The 22157-nt window shown below is 40.9% G+C and overlaps 1 protein-coding gene and 2 long non-coding RNA genes across 11 annotated transcripts; 2 read left to right on the top strand and 1 right to left on the bottom strand.

The window, feature by feature from the left end:
• Positions 1-451: 451 nt before the first annotated feature.
• On the bottom strand, positions 452-10203 carry LOC120691082 (auxin-responsive protein IAA30-like). Its single transcript, XM_039974045.1, has 6 exons — positions 9836-10203; positions 8735-8916; positions 1585-1817; positions 1058-1193; positions 904-965; positions 452-801 (listed from the first exon to the last, which is right to left on the bottom strand). Exons 1-6 carry the CDS (start codon positions 9983-9985, stop codon positions 764-766), a joined length of 801 nt encoding a protein of 266 aa, XP_039829979.1. The 5' UTR covers positions 9986-10203; the 3' UTR covers positions 452-763.
• Positions 2526-4408, top strand: LOC120691083. The gene is made up of 4 exons (XR_005682090.1): positions 2526-2795; positions 3249-3323; positions 3438-3514; positions 4062-4408. It is a non-coding gene; the product is annotated as an uncharacterized LOC120691083 (long non-coding RNA).
• On the top strand, positions 5232-8553 carry LOC120691084. Of its 9 annotated transcripts, none has more exons than XR_005682098.1 (8): positions 5232-5979; positions 6552-6647; positions 6793-6922; positions 7016-7110; positions 7317-7495; positions 7777-7825; positions 7938-8045; positions 8135-8553. It is a non-coding gene; the product is annotated as an uncharacterized LOC120691084 (long non-coding RNA). The 9 variants fall into 9 exon arrangements; XR_005682099.1 differs by having other exon boundaries at positions 5235-5699; positions 5940-5979; positions 6547-6647; positions 6793-7110; positions 7423-7495; XR_005682096.1 differs by having other exon boundaries at positions 5235-5979; positions 7423-7495.
• Positions 10204-22157: the final 11954 nt, after the last annotated feature.

Below are 22157 nucleotides of genomic sequence, written 5' to 3'. Positions count from 1 at the left end.
TAATTCTCTAACTACACCAGACCCGCTAACAGCTCTAACTAATCCAAACCCGCTAACCCGGCCTGCTACCTAGCTTCTAGCCCAGCCCAAACCCCGAACACACCAGCCGGCCCGCCTGCTCTCGAAGCCCAGCAGCCGATCGGCTGTGTGTGCACCGCAAGCATTGACCCCTGTTCAATTCTTTGCAGATGCAGTCACGCAGAAAGCGTTGAAGGAATATATTGCCTCTCATCATTATTGGATCACGACACCAAGCAAGCAATCAGGAAGCTAACGGCTTGATAATTGAGCATCATAATAATTCAACGTTGATGCTAGACAAACCGCGGCCGTATCTGTCTCATCCCTTCTCTCTGTTTTATTTGTTATGTAAGAAGATGGCACGGCATACCTGAAGATCAGGCTGGTCACATTTTCTGTAAAAAAAAGATTTAAGTTGAAGAGGGAGGTATGCAAAAAGCGCATGCCGATCAATAAAGACACCATCTTTGTTACGTGTGTGTGTGTGTGTGTGTACTTCATATAACAAGATGGAACTTAACCACAACAACAATACATGCATGCAGTTCCTAAACCTAAAAGAACGAAAAAAAACACACACTAAAATACATGAAGACGCCTTAACTGAGATGATGGTTGATGGCACAGGCTTTCAGGGCAGTAAACTCGATCAACAACATTAATAATATGATGAGCTGAGCAGAGAAGCGTATCCATCATCCTTTGCAGTTAATACCGGCCGGACGCTTGCGATGTGCCTTCCTTAGCAACTGTTCTTGCAATTCTCCATCGCCCTCGGCGCTGAAGAAATTAACAGCCCAGACACAAAAAGAACATGTGAGTGAAGAACATGTCAGTGTCAGGTAGAATAACATGGCAGTGTTTTGTGAGCCAGAGACTGACCGAGACCGACGGCTTCCAATCCTTTCACGATCCGGAGGCGCTTGCACGACTCCACGAACATCCTGCAGTTTCCCAGAAGAGACTTGGATGCTAAGAACATTCGGGTTGTGTCGGTGATCAGTCAGAGAAATAAAGAGGCGGCGGCGGCGCTTACTCCCAGGGCACGTCGCCGACGAGCATCCAGTCGCCGTCCTTGTCCTCGTAGGTGGGCACGTACTCGGAGCCGCTGAGCAGGTCCGCCAGCTTGGTCTCGTTCATGCCCTTCATCCCCTGCGACCCGCCGCAGCTGCCTGGAGAAAAGCACGACATGCATCATCTCTAGATCATGAGGGCAGAAATGCAGAGAATCGAAGAAAGCACAACTGGCGGAGGGTTGCATGTGCAAATCATGGATCAAGTTGCTAACTACTGCAGTTGAACTCTAACGTATCTGTCCGGTTCTTGATTAAGCAACTGACAAATCGTACAGCGTGTATAGTCAGCCGTATCCCGTCGTACAGCTGGATTGGAAATACGTACACGCCGACACCGTACGTATACGTCCCCGTGGTGGGACTGGGACAGTGCCAGCCATGACAGACAGCTAAGGACCAAGCAACCACCGTACAAGCTTCAGGCAGCAGGTACGCATGGCTGTTATCAGTAGGGTCCGTACGGATGGGAGGTATGTGCAGTACGTACCGATGGTGAAGGAGCTGAACATCTTCTCGAGCGCCTTGGACAGCTCCTGGTAGCTCCCGTACGTCCTCAGGTCCACCTTGCGCAGGTACGGCGCGCCATCCATGCTCACCTTCACGAACGCCGGCGCCGCGCAGCCGCCGGACTTGCCGTCGTCCTTGCCGCCGCCGCCTTTCATCACGGAGAGGATGTTCTTGCGCGACGACCGGACGGGCGGCCACCCCACCGCATGCGCCCAGGGTTTAACTTTTCGGCGGAATTTCGCCGAAATTTCGGTTTTTTTCCGTTTTTCTAGTTACCGGGATCCGAAATTTCGGTATTTTTTGATATATTTCATTTCAAAATTCAACAAATTTCGTCCAAAATTCACCGAAATCCACCGAAATTTACCGAAATTTCGGAACGAAATTTCGTTTCCGCTAAACACCGGGATTTCATCGGAAAACAAAATGGTTAACCCTGCATGCGCCCTGCAAACGCCATCAGACGGGACGCCGTACGTTCAGATCACAGAAGCGTTCATGATTAATGTAATGCATGATCGAGTCGTGAAAAACAAAAAAACATTTTGCAGGAAATGAATGGAAGACTCTTTTAATTCTTTTTTTAATTAAAAAAATCGTGTCGGCAGCATTGCAAGCTAGCTGGGCCCGGTCCGTGCCCTGCCCCCACATGTTGCCCGCCTGTCTTATTCTCCGCGCTGTTCCTGCTGTTCATCCATCACGCCTTCACTGTTGCACTGTATGATGGGTGTATGAGTGTGTCCAGTCTAGAACTCTGGATGTCAAAAGATCCAAATCACCCGAAACACACAGACCCAAAACCAAAAGGTGACCTTTTTGCGTGGAATGCATAAATTTTATAGCTATATGAATTCATACATATTTCTATATGTTAAAGACCCACCTCTCTTCAGCACGTCATTGGTCCACGACATCAAAAATTATATGGTCCATGCGATATCCATCTGACGGTCCCCGCAGCTTCTTCCGCACCGGTTGTCCCCCTTCGTCTGCTCAAACCTTCTCGCGTTATCCTTTCTTGCTTTCTCCCCTCTCCCTCCTTCCGTCCTCTCCCTCCCACTTCCTCCTCCAACGAGCTCCTCCCACCACACCTTCAGCCTCCTCGTCCTCTGCTGCAGGTGCTCTTCCTTGGCCAGCTCCGCACGTCCCGGTGTCCAGGGACGGCGACCCCCTCTTCTTTCCCTCGATCTGGTATGTTTAGTTCCTTCCCGTTCTTCAGTTTTACCCGTCATTCAATCTGTCTCAGATCTAGCTTGCTCCATTGAGTTCTCCGTCAGGCACTTTGGTTTCGCTTATGGTTGTCCGTCTTGATTCCTTCCTGTGCTGAAACTTTTTAGCTTCTGCAGAAGTGCGCAGCCCAATCTTTGATATTATATAGTTACAGATCTATACAAACATGATTTAGTATTATCTAGGTGCCGCATTAGGTTCCCCGCTGCTGCTCCAATTAATTTTCTTGGTGCCGCATTAGGTACTCCACTGCAGCCTAAAGCTTCCAAAAAAAAAAACACTGCTTCTCGTCCCTTCAAGTGTCAGGCTGTCAGCTACAAACCTACTGATGGCATATTGCCAAATGATCACCATTTCCTCATTTTAATTCCTAATTGTATGCTATTTTTTATTTCAACTCTCACTACTACACAGTTCGAAATCACCTTTTTCCAATGAAAAGCTACAACTGATTTGGTCACACCTTCAACACCGACTTCAGTATTCCTGGTAACATATTAACTACATTCTTGCTCTCTTCCTGACATTTCCAAGTTCACCACCATTTTTCCATCTTAATTACTAATTGTGTGCTACTTTTTATTTCTGCTCATTGCTACACAGTGGAAAATCACCTGTTGTTGGAATGAAAAGCTGCAACTGAATTGGTCACACCTTCCACCTCGACTTCAGTATTCCTGGTAATATACTATTTACACTCTTACCTTCCTAATACTTCATGTTGCGTTCTTTACTTTTCCAAACCCCATGGCTTCAAATATAACTGTCGACGCCACTACAGACTGTTGTAGATTTACACCTTCCTAGATTCACTGCTAATAATTAAAAGAAGAAAACTGTCATAGACCCTGCACTTATATGTGCACCATGACTACATAAAAACTTAAATCGGATTGGCAATAACAATAGGCATGCTGTCTCCTATTAATAGAATTCAAGGGAATATCTCACTAAAATTATTATGACATATAATATACTATTATTTTCTTACCTATGCCTTTCACATTGGAAACCCTGTGCCCATTGAGACTTGGTACTCCTTTTTCTTTCCCTTTGCTTACTCCGAACGCACCTCCTAAATTTGCATGTCTCCAATTACTACTACTTAATTTAATTTCCTCTTCTAATTCCTTTTCTCTAATGCACATTTGTAACTTCTAATTTTCCCTTTTTACTTTGGTTATATTTGTCTTTTTTTTCCTTTTTTCTATACCTTTTGTATTACAGCTCCACAAAGGAGAAGTGGAACATCTGCCACTGTTACAAGAACACCATGTTTGTAAACGGACCATCTCCAATTGCACTCCTCAATGCTGCAGTTTCCGAATGCCGTTTACAATAAGCATCTCTTATCACTGAGATTGCAGATGACTCGACAGTATTATGTGATGTCGGACTGGAACTGCCGCAGTTGGAGCTCATATAGCACCACGCCGTGAACTTTTTTTTCTAGGAGGCTGCATATTCAGATCCTACCAAACGCATGTATCTATGTATATACCTACGTAGGTACTATGTATATGTACCAATGACTCACTTTCCGTAGTACTAAATCTTTTCGTAGCTTACTTTTATTGCTCACGAAGTATATACATACACCTTAAAAGACTTATTTTTTAGAAAAAAACACTATCTTATATAACAAAAAAAAAGCAAGGACGCGCGCAAGCGCGCGTAAAGTACTCGTAGAAATTTCTATAGATGAAAGTTCGTTCCCACGGCGCACAGGGAAGCTGTCCACGTCATCCCAAATTTGTACCAGCGTCCGATCTCATTTCGACGGCTTTGATGTCTTCTCGGTTGTCCGGCTAACTTTCCAACCGTTCACATTCTATGCCTGCTCAACACTGTATTTCCTAGCGTTCACACCGCGTCTGGTGAGCTTTTTTTTCTCAATGTTTCTCCCCACGCGTTAGAAATTGAATGCTCACGGAAAAATATCTCCTCTAGAGACATCGTGGCCTCTCTCGGCAGCGTTTGCTCCTCCTCTCCGGCCACAGGCCCAGTGCCGCCCTGTCCGCGGCGCACCCGCCACCGCCGCCGCCCCCAAGCACGGCCTCCACCGGCCGCCGGCGCGCGTGCCGGTCCTGTCCGCGGCCCAGCCGCCGCCGCCGCCGCCGCTGCGCCTGCAAGCGCGCGGGCACAGCAGCCCCGCTGCTGCCGCCTCGGCGTCCGGCGCGGACGCGGCCTCGGCCGCCAGAACGGTGCGGCCCCCGACACGGCCTCGGCCGCCGTAGCGGCGCGGCCGCTGGCCCGGCCCGGCCACCGGCTCGTGGGGCGCAGCCGCCGCCTCCGCCGCCGCCTCCGCCGCCGCCCCGGCCGTGGGCGCACGGACACCGCCGAGGCGGCCCTAAAGGACGCGGTTGCGTAGACGACGTCGCTGGCTCCAGGCCGCGAGCGTGCGTGTAGGCTCCGTCATGAGCCCGACTGCGCCTCCTCCCACCGCCTTTCCATCCGACGTCGGCAAGCTGGTTGCGGCGGGCCCGCTTTTGCTGGCCTACAGCGGCGAATCGGCCACCCGATCTGGGCGTCGATGATGCCGCTGCCTCTGCTCCCCTCTTCCTGGTGCAGGGCGAAGACGCAATGGTGGTGGCGAACGTGCGGTTTATGGGACTCGCGGCGGTGCCCTTCTCCGTGGCCTCGCCCTCCTGCGCGGGCGCAGCCTCTGCTCTGCGACACCCGGACAACCAGTTCTGCAGCTCGTCAGCGCGCTCTAACGCGTGCTCAGCAACTTCCGTGTACGCCTCCCGACCTCCACGACGCGCTCCACGGCTTCGCAGGGCGTGACGGAGCCTCTGCTCGAATCCTCATTCGACGTCGTGCTCTGGGGCAAGGGGCTCCCGGAGTCCGTGCTCGCCGCCGCTGGTAAGACAGTCCTCCATGTCTATCCCAGTCTGTTCTACGGCTCCCTCTATTCCTCCATCCTGCTCGCCTCCTTCCTGTCCTTCCTCTCCCTGACCCTTCTCCGTCTTCATTGACCGCGGTGGCGGCGGCGGCGGCGGCCGGCTCCTATTCGTACACCGTCGTCGATCTACACCGCCGCGGCGTGTACTCGGATTTCGCGACCTTGCCGACCCTTATGCTGCCCCCTTGGACTCTGATCAGCATCTCATTCACGGATAGGAATTTGGAAGGGGAAAGAGAGGTAAATTTCTAAGCCTATATTTTTTTCCCTTGATCATGCCCGCCTATTTATTGCATATTGTGAATGGAAGAGCAGCCAATCTAATTCTTTGCTTGATCAATGTATGCCATTCCTTTGTCTTATTTCCGGTTGAACATCAAATTTTTTATTGCATTAGCATATGGAATATATTCTAAAGGAGTTGCACATCATATGTTCGATGCCTATGTCAGATGTTTAGGCACTGCTGTCATTTTTAAAACCTGCATTTCATCAGCAAAGCTACCTCGAGGCTTTCCAGGAAACATGTTTGATCTTTATTTCCGTTTTGCAAATCTATACTTGAATGTCCTGAGAATTATTTACTTGCCCAAATGCCTCCTTTCGCTTTCATTTCTAAATTAAAACAGCAACATTTCTATGCCCAAATATTTCTATGCTGTGCTTACTTTTTAAAGCTGCTCAAAATCAGAGATTAAAATTGATTCTTTTTGCATCTATAACTGCAGATTAAGGAAATGCTTTTTACTGTAAAATGGGGCAAGGATATTATATTGTGCATTCTCATATTTTGTTTCTTTATGCTAGGATAGATATATGTCCATTTAACTTCACAGTGCTCAGTGAAATTATTATGGAGTGACTAAGACTACAATACAAGCAAGCTCACCAATGACCAAACTGCGAAGGTATAGTCGTCTCTTCTATTTGCCTTCACGCACCTCATGTCTTTGATGAAAAGCAGATGTAATACAAGCCACCTTTGAGATTCAATTATAGTTAGTTTATTCGCTGACAATTGACATAATTCAGTTCTATACACATTGATGATAGGCATTCTAATTAATCTGAGCAAGATCTCACTGTTGGATCTGCGGAAAAAAAACACAAGTTTCTCCTCTAATAAAGGGTGTGCCTGGACAAGTCAACAAGAATAATCAAGCAGCTTAAGGTATTCTAAGAGGTAAGGGTCATCTTGGCCTGTCCCTTTCCTTTAGGAGGTCCCTGTACTACTGCACTAAACAAAGATTGGATATGGTTGCCCTTTTCAATTTAGAAATCAATGTACGGTTCGTTCTTCACTGGATTCATACAACTGCATCGGCCCATGCTTGAAGATCTAACTTCATTTGATTGCTGCGCATTTTCTCTGTTAGTACTCCACCTCTATTATGCTTCCTCATATACTCTTGTGTCTCTATTGATCTAATGAAATGCTGCAGATTCATGTATTGGTTGATTCGCCTTTCATGGGAAAGTTTAACTTTTGGTATATATTGTCATGTCTAAACTTTATTGGTCTGTTTTTCTTATTATGCATGTTCTGCCATGTAAAAGCAAATTTGATTTGTTTACAGCTTTACTGCGATTGGACTATGAAGCTTATTATGGTTGGCTGGCTTTTGTTTTGCATATTGCTAGCATCATATTTACATGACTAGCTATTGAGAATAACTCTTGCAGGCCATTGAAATCAGATTTCCTTATCAGTTTGATGGGGTGTCATCGGGTCCAGATGATTTAGTAATTGTCATAGGTAAATAGCATCTTTACCTTTCCCTAATAATTATTCAATAATGATCTGCTTTTACCTTCTGTTTGTCCTATAGTGCATCATTTATGATACTTCACAGTCACAATTTGCCATTCAGATTTTATTTGTTTCTTTCTTTGATATCAATTATTTGTTTCTAATTTAATGTATTCTTTGTCCAGTTTATCATTCTGTGCTCATCAATTGATTCCTTTGTCCAATTTATCCTGAACGGTTTGATTTTGGATCTAACATTCGTGCTTTTGTGTGCTATGTTGTTCCAGCGATTTGCTCCTGCTGCATCCACATTTAATAGCGCGCTCTATATAACTGGTGGGTCAACATGTACTTACAGTAAACTCTCTAACCAATATTTCAATGTTGCAATTGTGGTTTAGATGTCATTTTTTACTCGCCTATTGAACAAAATTGTTGCAATACACAGATCAGCAGAAAGGTATGATCCAAGGGAAGGTTTCTGGGCGCTGCTTCCAAGTATGAGCGTGAGAAGAGGATCCCACACCCACTCGGTAGCTGTCTTGGGGGATGCCCCGTAAGACTCAGTCTCTTGCCTAGGTGCAATATAATTCCTTTTAAGTTTAAGCATTGGAGGTGACCTCACTGCTGCTTGCCTCATTACAGGTATGCTGTGGGAGGGTATGATGGAAGCAACATGATATCTAACGTAGAGATTTTTGACCTGTGCACTAATTCATGGAGAATATGCAGCCCATTACAGGTTACAATGGACGATAATTTGTTCTACATTGGCGGGCACAGATACATCATGCCAGCGACTGCATTTCAACCGTCCATGATCCAAGTATGAACACAGGGAAAACTGTTCTCATGCCGGCATTTTCCAAACTACTTAATGCATCTATGTAACATGGCCAGTTCCACCTAAATACAATGTCTGTTAAGTTAGTGAACCCTCCTATTCTCCTACAGCTCCTTAGCTATCCCAATTGGAGATTTAAATTGTAATATAACAACTGCTCCTGTCAAATACTTCTATATGTATCATCTGCAGTAGTTTATCCATAAACTATTTATCACTCTGTTGCTCTTTAGTACAAATATATGTATTTTCTTTATCAGGCACATATTATTAAACAACATGAACCACCGACCTCTGAAAAATCACTATATCAAGAAAATTATACGCATTACACAGACTCACGCGCGAAGGCGCGCGTCATTCACTAGTCTAGAAGTGATGGAGGAGGGCGGCGGACGTACTTGGGCGCGCGAGGCTTCTCGGGGTCCGGCTGCGCGTCGGCGGCGGTGAGCACGCTGCTCTGGCTCGGCGACCTCTTCATATTGTTACCTCCGCCGGTGGCGGCGGACGCTGCCGGCGACGCGGCGGCGACGACATCGGCCGCCGCTGCCTCCTCCTCGGCCTCATCGTCCTCCTCTGCTTCCTTGTCGACACGCGCATGGGCGGAGCTAGGGGTATGCCCCTGTATTCCTTGGCATACCCAAGATTTGGAAGAAAATACTAGTAAAGATATATAGATGCATCTCCAAGAGTCTTTCTAAAACACACTATCTAAATTATCATTTGAAGAGTCTTCTACATCAAAGTTGTTTTCTATATGTTTTCACTCTCCAACAGCTTTTATATATCTTGTGTACACTCTAGAAAGCCATTTTCGTTATCTATCTTTAGTTAGCAAGAAATACAGAACAAGGGATGGCTACATTTGGATAGCCACTTAGAGAAACTGTTGTAGGGTATTTTTCCATCAAAATCTCTATTCCTAGCAATGAGAAGAAAGATATAGAGAGTCTTTTGGAGTTGCTCTTATACTGTCAAATATGGTTCATTGGCTCAATACACCAAAGCTCACGAACCAAGCCTAGAAATGCAGAAACTTACGTCCCTCATGTGATCTCAACGCTGTGGAGTACCACTCGTGTCCTGCTATGCGAGTCGCGTCCAGTCGGTGCTCGACGGGACGGTGGCTCTCCTTTCGGATGCTCCCCCACTCTGGTGATCGGCAATCGGAGACCTGACGGCCTCGCGACCTCATGTCCTCGCCCACATGGGCCATGGCTTGCGTCCTCTCCTACTAGCGCGAGTTGTGAAAAATAGAAGGTGCATACCACCAGCCCACCGGGCACCGGCGGCCAAGACAACGACGTCCAAGGCCCTCCTCTGACCGGTGGCCCTCTCGGACCACTGTTCTGTAATATTGTTTAATTATTCATGTTTAGAACTTAAATTTTGGTTACTATTATGGATTTGTTATGATCATTATAATTTATCGTCCATTATATTGTATATTTGCTTTGAAACTTGGCATACTCAGCCTCAAATTTCTGGCTCCGCCACTGGACACGCGCCGCGGCCGACGACGCCGGCTGCTCCAGCTTCAGCTTGAGGTCGATGGTCTCCTCGAAGCCCCGCTTCCTCGCGGCCGCGGCGTCGCTCCCGCCGCCGGGCAGGCCGAGCCGGAGCTCGGTCTCCTCGAACCCGAGGCCCGCCATGGATCAATTCCCCCCGGCGCCGCCGCTCCAATGCGCACAGCGGAGGCTGCGGAAAGGCTTTTGGCCTGTGGGCGCACGCGCAGAGGCAGAGAGCAGCACACGGCTGGCCGGCGAGATGCAAGGAGAGCGAAGCGAAGGGGAGCGAGATGATAATGGCAGGTGGGTGAAAGCAGCTCGGTTCCCTCTTTCCGGAGCGGCGGCGTATATAATACCATGGCTACAATGGTGTCATACATGATGATGCGAAAATGCCGACCCTTTGCGCCCAAACTTTGGACAATCTATCTATTATATTATTAAAAAAGTGTTAAAAGAAGTCACCGCATTCACCGAGAGAGTCTAAAAATTCCCACATTAATCTAAAAAACATAAAAATTTGCACCGTTGGATTTTATGAAGATCCAACGGTCTATATTATTCACGGTCTGTATTATTCTAAGAATTCATTTCGTATTAAAAAATTCATATCACACAAAAAATCCACATTGGATTAGAACTCTATCATGCTTGGTATACGGCTAGGATTAAAAAAGTAAGGAAAGGTCACATCATAAACACATACTAGGACTCTATCATGCATGCTTGGTTTATGGCAAGACATATATTCTTTATTCTTTTAATATTCTCATAAATATATCTGTTTCTATCATGTATATTCTCACGTTCAATCAAAGCTTTGGCTCAGGTCCAAGACCGACTCTGTCACGTAAGTTCGGCGAGAGAGGCTAGAAATTCTCACATTAATCTAAAAAGGAAAAAGATTTGTACCGTTGAATTTTATGAAGATCCAACGGTCTATATTATTCACGGTCTATATTATTCTAAGTATTCATATCGCATTAAAAAATTCATATCACACAAAAAAATCCACATTGGATTAGAACTCTATCATGCTTGGTATACGGCTAGGATTAAAAAAATAAGGAAAGATCACATCATAAACACGTACTAGGACTCTATCATGCTTAGAATTAGACTTTATTACTTTTTCTAATGTGAAAGGACTCGGACTCCATCTTTCCATAGTCATGTCTCCGGTCAGGTTTAAAGAAAAAAAAAGAAAGTTGACATTATAAAACATTTACGATCCATTCCTAATTAGGCGCAAATAAAAGAGGAAATATTAAAAAAGGACATTCCTGTTTTTTTAGCAAATAAAGGTCATGTCGATCCGTTCTGATCCCTGACCAACGTTGGACATAAATATGCTCACCCTCATCAATAAATAATTGTTTACTCTATAACTATATTCATTATTTTATTATTTTATACGAAATTATATACAACCAAAGTTGTTTCAGCCGCAGCTGGAGCTTTGCCTAACTAGCTCTAAGTCGATAGCCTACGAATCTACGATACATAACAAATTATTGAAATCAGTCGCTGCAGTTGTTCCTCTTTGCTCAGAAAAAATAGCAAGCTCTGAGGCACAATCTAAACTCAGCAACTGAATTGAACTAAATAGGGAACTTCTCCATTAGGTGCATCAGACGTGAAACACACTAATCGATTCTAAATGTAAGGAGGAAAAAATTGAAGATGGAGAAATTAGCCGAAATAGCTTGAGAAAATGAAGTCAAAGAAAAGAGTTAGAAACAACAGCAGAAGTATCCATGGAACTATAAATCGATGAGAGATCAAAAGTCTAAAGTGGTCCAATTTATGCAGTCAATCAAATAGGCTAAAAATAAATAAGAAATGTACAGTAACCAAAGTGAAAAAATAGCCCTAAGTCGATAGCCTACGAATCTGCGATACATAACAAATTATTCAAATCAGTGCCGTTGTTCCTCTTTGCTCAGAAAAAATAGCAAGCTCTGAGGCACAATCTAAACTCAGCAACTGAGTTGAACTAAATAGGGAACTCCATTAGGTGCATTGAACGTGAAACACACTAATCGATTTTAAATATATGGAGGAAAAAATTGAAGATGGAGAAATCAGACGAAATAGCTCGAGAAAATGAAGTCAAAGAAAAGAGTTAGAAACAACAGCAAAGATATGCCCGGAACTATACATCGATGAGAGGACAAAAGTCTGAACTGGACCAATTTATGCAGGTAATCAAATGTACAATAATCAAAGCGAAAATACCAATAGGCTCCGCTGAATAAAATATATAGGGGTGCGCTATTAAACACGCTGCACGTTGAATTAGTAGTCAACGTGCCCGAGCGTAGCCACTAACCGGAAATGGTGAATCATGACAGAAAACTATTGAAGGGAAAAATATCATGCTACCATGTGCTCCGTCCGAATAAAGCTATGTGCTAAAGAAATTTTGGAGCATAGCAAAAAAAAATGGAACTAAGACGAGTAAACCGTGATTTGTATGGTGGCTAGCATCCACTGCACTAATCGGAAATTGCAAGAGTCGACAAGAATCTATAATAATTTACTAGATATCAACTAATGATTTACCATAATAATTTTATTAGGCTAGCAACAATATGGTACTAGAATGCATTTGCAAGACTTGGCTGACAATACTGACCTACAAAACTATCCTCAACCAAACTTCCATAGGTTGAGAGAAAACCTGTCTCTAGGATGACCTCCAGCCATTTTTGCCATAGAGCATATTCTCATGGAAGGTAACACAAGTAAGGGTGGTGGATAGCCTCAAAATTTAATCTAGATAATCTAGGTGTTAGGCTCAAAAAGGGCCGAGCTCTTATCTTATATAATTTGAGCTCAAAATATAAGGATCATGTTAGATTGTGAAGAGACCACTAGGGCTATAATCTCTTACCACCCACAAGTCCTACTTACCAGTGTACAAACTAACTTATTATATAGATAGCTACAGTGCAGATCACCATTGTGTAATGATGGTCACATACTCGAGTTCTAACCCTAAATAATATGTTCCATTGATAAAAAAGATTTAATTGCAGACTTTTCATCCTCACACATTAGTAAGTCGCGACTGACCTAGGGTAAAATTTAGAGGGAGCACACCTCATTAAGGGAAGCTAAATTTTAGAATTAAGGATTAAACATTGTAAAAATTTATTTATTACCATAACTTTAAATTAAAATTTTCAAAATAATTTAGTAAGCTCATTGTATTGTGGATGCGCAATGGAAGAGAACATCTGCCAAGTTGGACAAAGTGTGTTATGAAAACATTTTTGGAGGTATGACAACATTGCTAGGGCATAAATGGAGAAGCTCAACTTAGAGCAACTCCAAGAGACTCTCTATATTCATTCTAATTGTTAGAAATAGAAATTTTGATGGGAAAATAGCCTCCAAGAGCTTCTCTAAGTGATTATCCAAATATAGCCATCATCTATTCTAGATTTCTCGCTAGCTAAAGATAGATAGCGAAAATGGCTCTCTACAGTGTAAACAAGATATAGAAAAGCTGTTGGAGAGTAAAGATGTATAGAGACCGATTTTTATGCACATGACTCTCCAAATGATGATTTAGAGAGTGAAATGTAGAAAGACTCTTAGAGATGCTCTTAATAGCAACAACTTACATGAAACAATCATATAGCAGTATCATAAGTTGATGATCGAGAGCTAAAAAAATTTACAAGTGAGAAAATGATAGATGACAACTATTATGGAGTGTTGTGCGAGATCTAGAACAAATCAACTTGAAAATTGATATTTGATATGCACACTCATCCATTGCATGCCACAGGTAGTGTTCAACAAAACATAATGACGTGCAGTCGTGCACTATCAATGACGCATCTTTGATTATCATGATATAGTGTGCAAAGAATTTGGGAGCATAATGGCGGGAGATAACTATAACTAAGACAATATGAGAACATGCATCACAGGGCTATATCAATGAGTGGTTGGAGGATAACTAAACTAAAGTAAATTATACTTTTGGTGTGGTATATGTAACTAGAACACTCAAGAAAAAATGTACATTGCAAGTATTTTCTTAAAAAATAATATTTATATTAAATAAATAAATATAAATATTTAGTACTTCCAGTGTTTACATAAAAATATTTAATTTTCTCCCAAATTATTATCCAAAATTATACCATAAATATAATAAGGAGCTTAGAAAAAAAAGCTCCGACACACAATCTAAACTACCAACCGAATCGAACTCCATAGGAAACTTTTCTTTTAGGTGTATCAGACACGAAACACAATAATCGATTTCAAATGTGCGGAGGAAGAAAATGACAAGAGAGTGAAATTAGTAAAAATAGCTAGAGAAAATAAAAGTCAAGAAAAGAGTTAGAGATAACAACAAAGACATGTTTGGAACTATCCATTGTCGATATGACACAACTCTGAAGTGAGCCAATTTTTGTAGTTAGGTGGACGAAAGACAAAAAAATGTACATAAACCAAAGTGTGAAAAATACAAATAGGTTAGACCGAATAAAAAACTTATATATATATATATATATATATATTAATGTAGCATATATGTTATATATAATTTTTCTACAGTAGGTGAAAATAAATAAATAAAAATATTTTTGAGAGCCCCAACCTATTTTTTAATATAACTTTTTATTTAATCTATGCCTGTTTTAATTACTGTAATGAGGAGTGAAATCTAGGTTTGTTGGATGCTATCCATATGCTCTAAAAACTAGACCAACTAGGCTTGACATACTTTCGCTTAGTAAAAATCAAATTATTGCAAGGCACAAATCAAAATCCACCATATAAGTTACAAGTTGTAGGCTTCGAAAATAACACTAACACGCACACATATATAAATGTATCTAATAACTACATAAAAAATTAGAAAAAGACAAACATGTATTCAAGGTGACCCTATATTACTATTAATAATCAAACTTAGTATTACGTGGTACAATATGCACCTATATTTATGGTGACCTAATATTCAATTCAATCCTCAAATTCAGATATTGCAAGTTAAAGTATGAAAATATATCAACATGAGATGAACACAATGCAACTTAAAAATTGATGATTGATATGTACACCAATACATGGAAAGCTGCAGGCACTACTCTACGAGAGCGAACCAAAGAAAACTAAAATGTTGAATAGATCTCTTTGGTAAACTGAAAAAAATGATAACAAATACTAGCTACCAGCACTATTAGCGCGGGCCACCTTGCTAGTTATCTTAATACAATAGTATTAAAAGAAGCCACCACGTTCGCCGAGAGGGTCTAAAAATTCCCACGTTCATCCAAAAAAGAGAAGGATATACACCGTTGGATTTTATGAAGATCTAACAGTCTAGATTAATCTAAAGAGTCCATGTCAAATAAAACTACAAATATATAGACTAACCTAAGGAATCTTACTAAATATTTATGAATTAGAAAATAGAAATAAAAGATATATGTCCGTTACAACAATAGGAGAGAGACTAGAAATTATGTACATATTATTTCCTAATTAGATTACATCCCACGTTGATGACGAGAGAGAGGAGGCATGTAATTATATAAACTTATTTGCTAATCAGGTTACTTTCCAGGAGAGATAGGACTAGATATCACCTACCATAATTTTTCTTTATCAGTATCACCCGCTACTATATCTTAGCAGACTTCGATGCCGCTGAATTGCAAGTATGCTTAGGAGAAAAGCTAGAAAATTATATATCGAGCCATACAGCTTGGAAACCCTTGTGCAAAAGTGTTCAAAGTAGGCTGCAAGTTAAGGCAAAACACATATTGTTGTCTCACTGGAGTTGTTAGCACTAGCCTAGCCAATAATTCTCTACACGGTACACTTTTGATCTACGTATGCACTGTCCATCTATTCAGATAATATGGATCTAGAATATGGCGTACCAGTGATCCAGCAAAGTACCACGAAATAGAGATATGACAATGGTGTAACCAAAGTGTCATATGCATCCACTCCGATGTTCACAATAATGTGCTCAAAGAATAGGGCACCCACCTCACCCTATTAGCACTTCCACATCTTCGGGCACAACCGCTACTGTGCACCTTATTTTGCTGCTTTTATAACCAGTTTACTACATAGGTATAGTCTTGCATGAGTAGTTGTTGGTGTCACAGAAAACAACAAACTACATAAAAATTGTCACCTTTACAATAGAGGAACTCACCAAATAGCGATGTTCAACTGTTGACGCAAAATCTGGTCACACACCTGAATGCGCTAGAATGCGCAGCAAGATCGTCAAAACGATCAACACCAGCAACCTCTCTGTGCAGACCGATCAGACCGGTTATGTGGACCAGTCAGACCGGTGCTCCAGGGAGACAGCAAAAAATCTAGAACCACAAGCTCGAGAGGGACCCGTTGGAGGTAATGGAGCTAGGGTTGCTCTGAGGTCGGCAGACCACTCGGAACGTCATCAAATGCCGTAGAGACGAGCGAAGAACAATAGATGGGGTTGGAAAAAATAGGGTCTAGAGGTAAAAAGTAATGGATAAACGTGTGAATCAATTGAGATTACCCTCAATCGGCTGTGGTCCTTCATATATATAGGACTTAGATGTAAAAAGTAAAGAAGAAATGTGTGAATCGATTGGGATTACCCTCAATCGGTCGTGGCTCTTCATATATATAGAATGGGGAGGTCTGTACCCATTAGGAGTCGAAACCCTAACAAAACTCGTGTGAAAATACAACTCCTAACTCGAATTGGGTGTTTTAGACCGGTCTGATCGGTCTCCAAACCAGTCTTACCGCCGGTCAGACGGGGGTGCAGACCTTCCGGGAGACATAACTTCCTCATCCGGACTCCAAATTGGACGTTCTATATATGTATTTCAATCGTCTCAATGAGATCTACGCAATGGTGAAGTCAATTTGATAATTTGATAAAGTTGTACTGACCGGTTTATATGACAGGTCTGACCAGATTGTTCAGCAAACCTGAACTGTGCCAATTTTGGGTGTCAACACCAACATCTGACTGGAAGCAACAAGCTAAAGACTTTCACATGTGGGTGCAACATCAAACAGCTCAAGGTGAAAAAAAACATATGAAACAAAACACGAGTGTTACAATTTACTAAATTTTGAATTTGAAGAACAGTGCAAAGATGCATGTTTTTTTCTGATCAAGCTACCAGCAAATAAATGAAGAATAAATGTTACAAATAATTCAGTTTGTATTGGTAGCTAAGTACTTCCTCCGTCCTGAAATGTAGGGCATTCTAGGTTTTTGGAGACAGATTATGAATGTAGAGATAAGACGCATGTACCCCTCATTAGTGTATTATTTAGTTGATCAATTGCTTAATTTTTAGTGCCCGCACCAAAATCAAGAAGACTAGCATACTTTTTTTTACTCCCTTGGCCCATCACAATTGATTTTTTCTACAAAACTTGCACCAAAACCAATGAGATTAGCATGAGTTTTTGTGCAAAGGACTCTAGAATGCCTTACATTTGGGTATAAATTTTAAACCCTCTAATGCCTTACATTTCAGGACGGAGGGAGTAGCAGCTAAACAATAGTGTCTGTTGAGCATAGATGTGCCCTTCATCATATTGTTAATATCTCAAACACCACTACGGATGGTGATGCCGCAAAGAAGTGACCCTAACTGTAATTAGATTGCTGGCAATCTAGCTTTTATGGAGTAATTCTAAACTTAAAGAAAATAGGATTGTGTGCAATTTAGAGAGAATCAAGACAATAATGGATAAAAACACCATAACTTAATAACAAAATCTTACAGGGAAAAAGTATTACCAACACAAAGGGAGAGAGAGAGAGAAGGTAGGATTAGTCATATTATTATGAGAAGGTGATGTCAACTATGAATGATAGGTTCCCTTCGCTAAGAAAAAGTGTAGTTTCATAGGAGCAAATAGAAAATAAATACACAAGAGATAGAAGGAAAAGCAGCAATAACTAAGAAAAGACTTCGATCTACAAAACAATGAGAGTCGCTAGAGTTAGAAAGTGCAATGATAACCAGTTACAGAGATAAGGATCAAAATGATAGCACTACATCATAACCACGACACGATCCCAACACAGTTGTTGGAATGACTATCACCCTAACTTAGTCTACACTGTCATTGCCATTGAGGTATGATGATTACCACTAATAATGATGAAAAGCAGTGAGACGGTGATGTCTAGAATTGTGATTAATGGGTTTTTTATGTAGCATTGTGATCAATAGTTGTCCGAGAACTAAAAAATTTTAAAGAACAAATGATAAATGATAGAGCTGCAATTAGGTGTTTGGGAAGGTATAGACTACAAATGTGAAGTGTCTAGAAGAGAGTTTTTTTGCAAGCATAACAACAAAATTGTTGGTGATGGTGCACGATTCTTGGTGAGGAAAAAGTGCTGCAACTATGTGGAGCTTGGAGAACAAAGAAGATAAAAGAGATATTTAGATACGTGACTTGAGAGGTCGCAACCAATTCTTATTAATGTTTCGATTCAGATTCAAAACTAAATTTTAATTATTATATACAGTAGACACTCATCTAGATCTTTTTAAAGCCCAAGAATAATTTATCACCATAATAAAAAAATAAAAAAATTACATAGCTGGCCAACAATTAAAAATTATATTTATATTAAAAAATAAAATATTTATTTTAAAGTGAAAAATTCAAATGTCAGCATAAAAGATGCTAGGTACCCGCGCTATTTGCGCGGGCCTCCTTGCTAGTTATAATGAACGTTAGTGTTGTATTTCTCTTCGGCAAAGGATAGAAGGGCCCGTTTGCAAAATGGCGGCTTTTTTGTCTAATGTTTGGAAAAGATGGTCTTTTATTTTGGGTACGCTAAACAACACATTTAGTTTTAAGGACAACTCAATAAAGCTATCCTACCCTTCAACTTGAAGCTACCTGTAACAAGTAACAGTACTCCCTCCGTCCTCAAATGTAGGGTATTTTTGTTTGTCCTAAGTCAAACTGTTCAAAGTTTGACCAAATTTATAGAAAAGAGTAATAATATTTTGAAGATCAAATGAGAATAATTATATGCATTATGATATATATTTTCATAATTTCCTTATTTGATATGTTAGATGTTAATATTTTTTTTCTATAAATTTGGTCAAATTTAGACGAGTTAGACTTAAGACAAAGCAAAATGACTTACATTTCAGGACAGAGGGAGTATGTTACTACTAATGATTGTTCTCAACTATTTTTATATATAAAAACATATCATGGTGAACTCTAGCTAGAAACATATATTTGGTGAAAAATGGTCAGCAGTGGCGTGGGATTAGTTCAATTGTGGTGAAATCTTTATGGTTGATAAATTATTGTATTCTTGAACTGCAGTAAAAATTTCATACTCATTGGAGCATGTATAAATTAGGTATAGATAAAGCATAGATTTAACAAGCATAAACATAAATAAATCTATAACGAAGTTACACATGATCCAATGAGTATAAACTTTTTACTACAATTCAAATATATAATAATTTTCCAACTATAAAAATTTCACCGCAATTGGACTATAGAAGCTGCAGCTATGAATTATTCTACTTAATTACAGAAAATTATAGATTTAAAGCTATAGTAAAAAACTTTATACTAAATCATACCATATAATATATTCATAGTTTAGATCTACTCACGTGGAGTCCAACAAAATTATATTTTCTATTTTATGATTTTTCTATAATTTACTATGATTTTTCAAAGATTCAGCGAAAAAATAAAAAATAATAAAAGCGCGCCACTGTAGCAAGACGACCGTTCAAAACCACTTATGGAGTTATTTGACCGGTTTTGGAAAATTAGAGGGTAGAATATCCGGTTTTATAGTTTGGGTTGGGGGGGTTGTGAAGTAGGCCTCCCTTAATAATTGCAGGGAGATATAAATTGTGCAGCTAGTAAAATGCAAGTTTCAACTTTTCATATCTTCTTTTACAAATTTTTTGCATTTTCAGATTTTGTATGGATGTAGATGTTTGCATCATCTATTCACTCAAATTTCTTGTTGGATTCTTCATGCATTTTTCTACTATTTTATCGTGCGGGAGCACCTAGTATAAATACATGGGAGTACAGATACGTTCTCGGATGGGTCAGTTAAGTTGTCATGGTCTTGTTAGAACTAATTAAGATCTTAGCTTTTTATAATTATGATCACTAATTAATCTTAATGCGGAATTAATTACATAAAGACTAATCAGTAGTCGTCATAGATGCCTCTATTCTTGTAGATTTGTTAATGTAGATGAAGTAGACTTGACCTTCACCAATTAGAGAGATTTAAATCTCTCTGTTGATGAAATTCTTGATGTCGATGACGAGCAACAACTCCTTGTTGCCTTCCACGAAGTAGATGAGGAAGCCGTGCTTCTAGCCTCTCGCAGTGCCCTAACATTGGTGTTTAAGCTAATTATGAGATTAATTAACTAAATAGGGTTATAGAGGGTACCTCTCCATCTCATATTTATCCACAGCAATGTGAGGCTGGACCCACTTACAGATGAAAATCATAGTTGTACCTACCAATTGCGGTGCATAACTTATATTTGATTTGTGATCACTAATTTGTGGAGATTGTTTGCCATGCATATGTTTGTTTGTTATTCCGAGATCACAAATTTTCAACAGATCTGGCTTGCCTTGTAAACATTTTCTTCTTAATGTCTAACATTCTAAATTACGGGTCAAATCAAATTCCTATACTAGCTCTTGTCTATATATACGGTTGCCATCCAAAAGGCAACGAGATTGTGCACCCGTGTAATTGTCGCTTCACGTGCACGTGTGTAGCATATATACTTTGAGCATCGATCTTCACATGCATCCACATTCCATCGGCCGGGCGTGACAGCTAGCCTTTTCCAGTAGTTTTACTTATTTTTGCCTCTGCATGCATAGTAGGAAGGAAAGAAAAAGAAATAAGTTGTCTAACGCTCGCAGTATTGTTGCTAGCATCCTCGCAAAAAAAAAAGTACTGTTGCTAGCATGCATGCGTAAAAGAAAAAAGTACTGTTGCTAGCATGTAGCAGCACGCATGTGACGTGTCAGAAACTTTCCAACGGGCTGGTAGTTAAATCAATAGCTGGGCCGACTGGCTCCCAAGCCCGCTCGTACAAATCCTTCAGACGATCGATTGATAATTTGCAGCAGATGATGTATAGGCTCCCTGCTCCTTATGTGCCTACTACTACAAAACTGCAGGCATTTAATCCTTACCTTTTGTCCTGGCTCCTGACCATAGTTGGGCCTGGGACTAATCTAGGCATTAGTTCCGGATCCAACGGATAGAGTATGGAAGAGCTCTTTAGTCTCAGTTGGAGCTAACAACCAGGACTAAAAGTCCATTTTTAGCCCGGTTGGTGGCTGCAATCCGGACAAAAGAGCTAAACCATTTAGTCCCGGTTGGTACTACCAACCCAGACTAAAAGGGTTTTCTACGGGTTAGTTCAAAAGGAAAGCATCTCATGTAGACTCACATGCGCTATGTAGGTGGGGTGGTAAGGATGTTGGGCACAAGATGAGAGGTCTCGGGTTCGTAGTCCGGATTGCTATAATCGGAACTACAATGAGTTAGCAACCGGGACAACAAGATGTTTATGTACTTGCCCTGCCACCGCTTCATCTTGACACAAGCTACTTAATTTTCTTGATTAAATAATGTTTTGATCTTTTAGCTGAATGTACATTATGTATGAAAAATTATTAAAAAAAACTTCAAGTTTATATATGGAACAGATTGGGAGGAAGGTCGGAATTAGCAATTAATAAAAAAATAAAGGACTACCTTTCCCTAGTACGAGAATCTTGGTGCTTCTGAGCAAAGATAAGACCAGCTCGAGATCATGGAACCCTTTTCTATTAGATACCAGGGAATTAAGATTTTTCAGATTTATTCAAATTAACTAATTACTTGAAATTGCTTTGGCATATGTTTAGAAGCTCTATTAGATACAAGGGAATTATGATTTTTCAGGTTTAGCCTAATTAACTAATTACTTGAAATTGTTTTGGCATATGTTTAGAAGCTGAAGAACATATACTTCATATAGAAAACACCTTTCTCTAAAAACTATCCAATCTTTTCAAAAACACAATCCCATGGGCATGTCCTGAAAATCTTGCCTCACAATAGTGCAAACCCTAGATTCTCATCATGGGACTCAGTGAACAGTGCACTGTCCAGTTCAAAGTACCAAAATGGTAAACTTAGTATCTAGTCCAAAGTGCAACTAACTGTAATAAACAATTAAACAGCGTACCTTACTATGTACTGTAAGATCGACATATG

Source organism: Panicum virgatum, chromosome 9N, assembly GCF_016808335.1.
Source record: "Panicum virgatum strain AP13 chromosome 9N, P.virgatum_v5, whole genome shotgun sequence".
Taxonomy (NCBI): domain Eukaryota; kingdom Viridiplantae; phylum Streptophyta; class Magnoliopsida; order Poales; family Poaceae; genus Panicum; species Panicum virgatum.
This window is presented reverse-complemented; position numbering and strand designations above follow the sequence as displayed.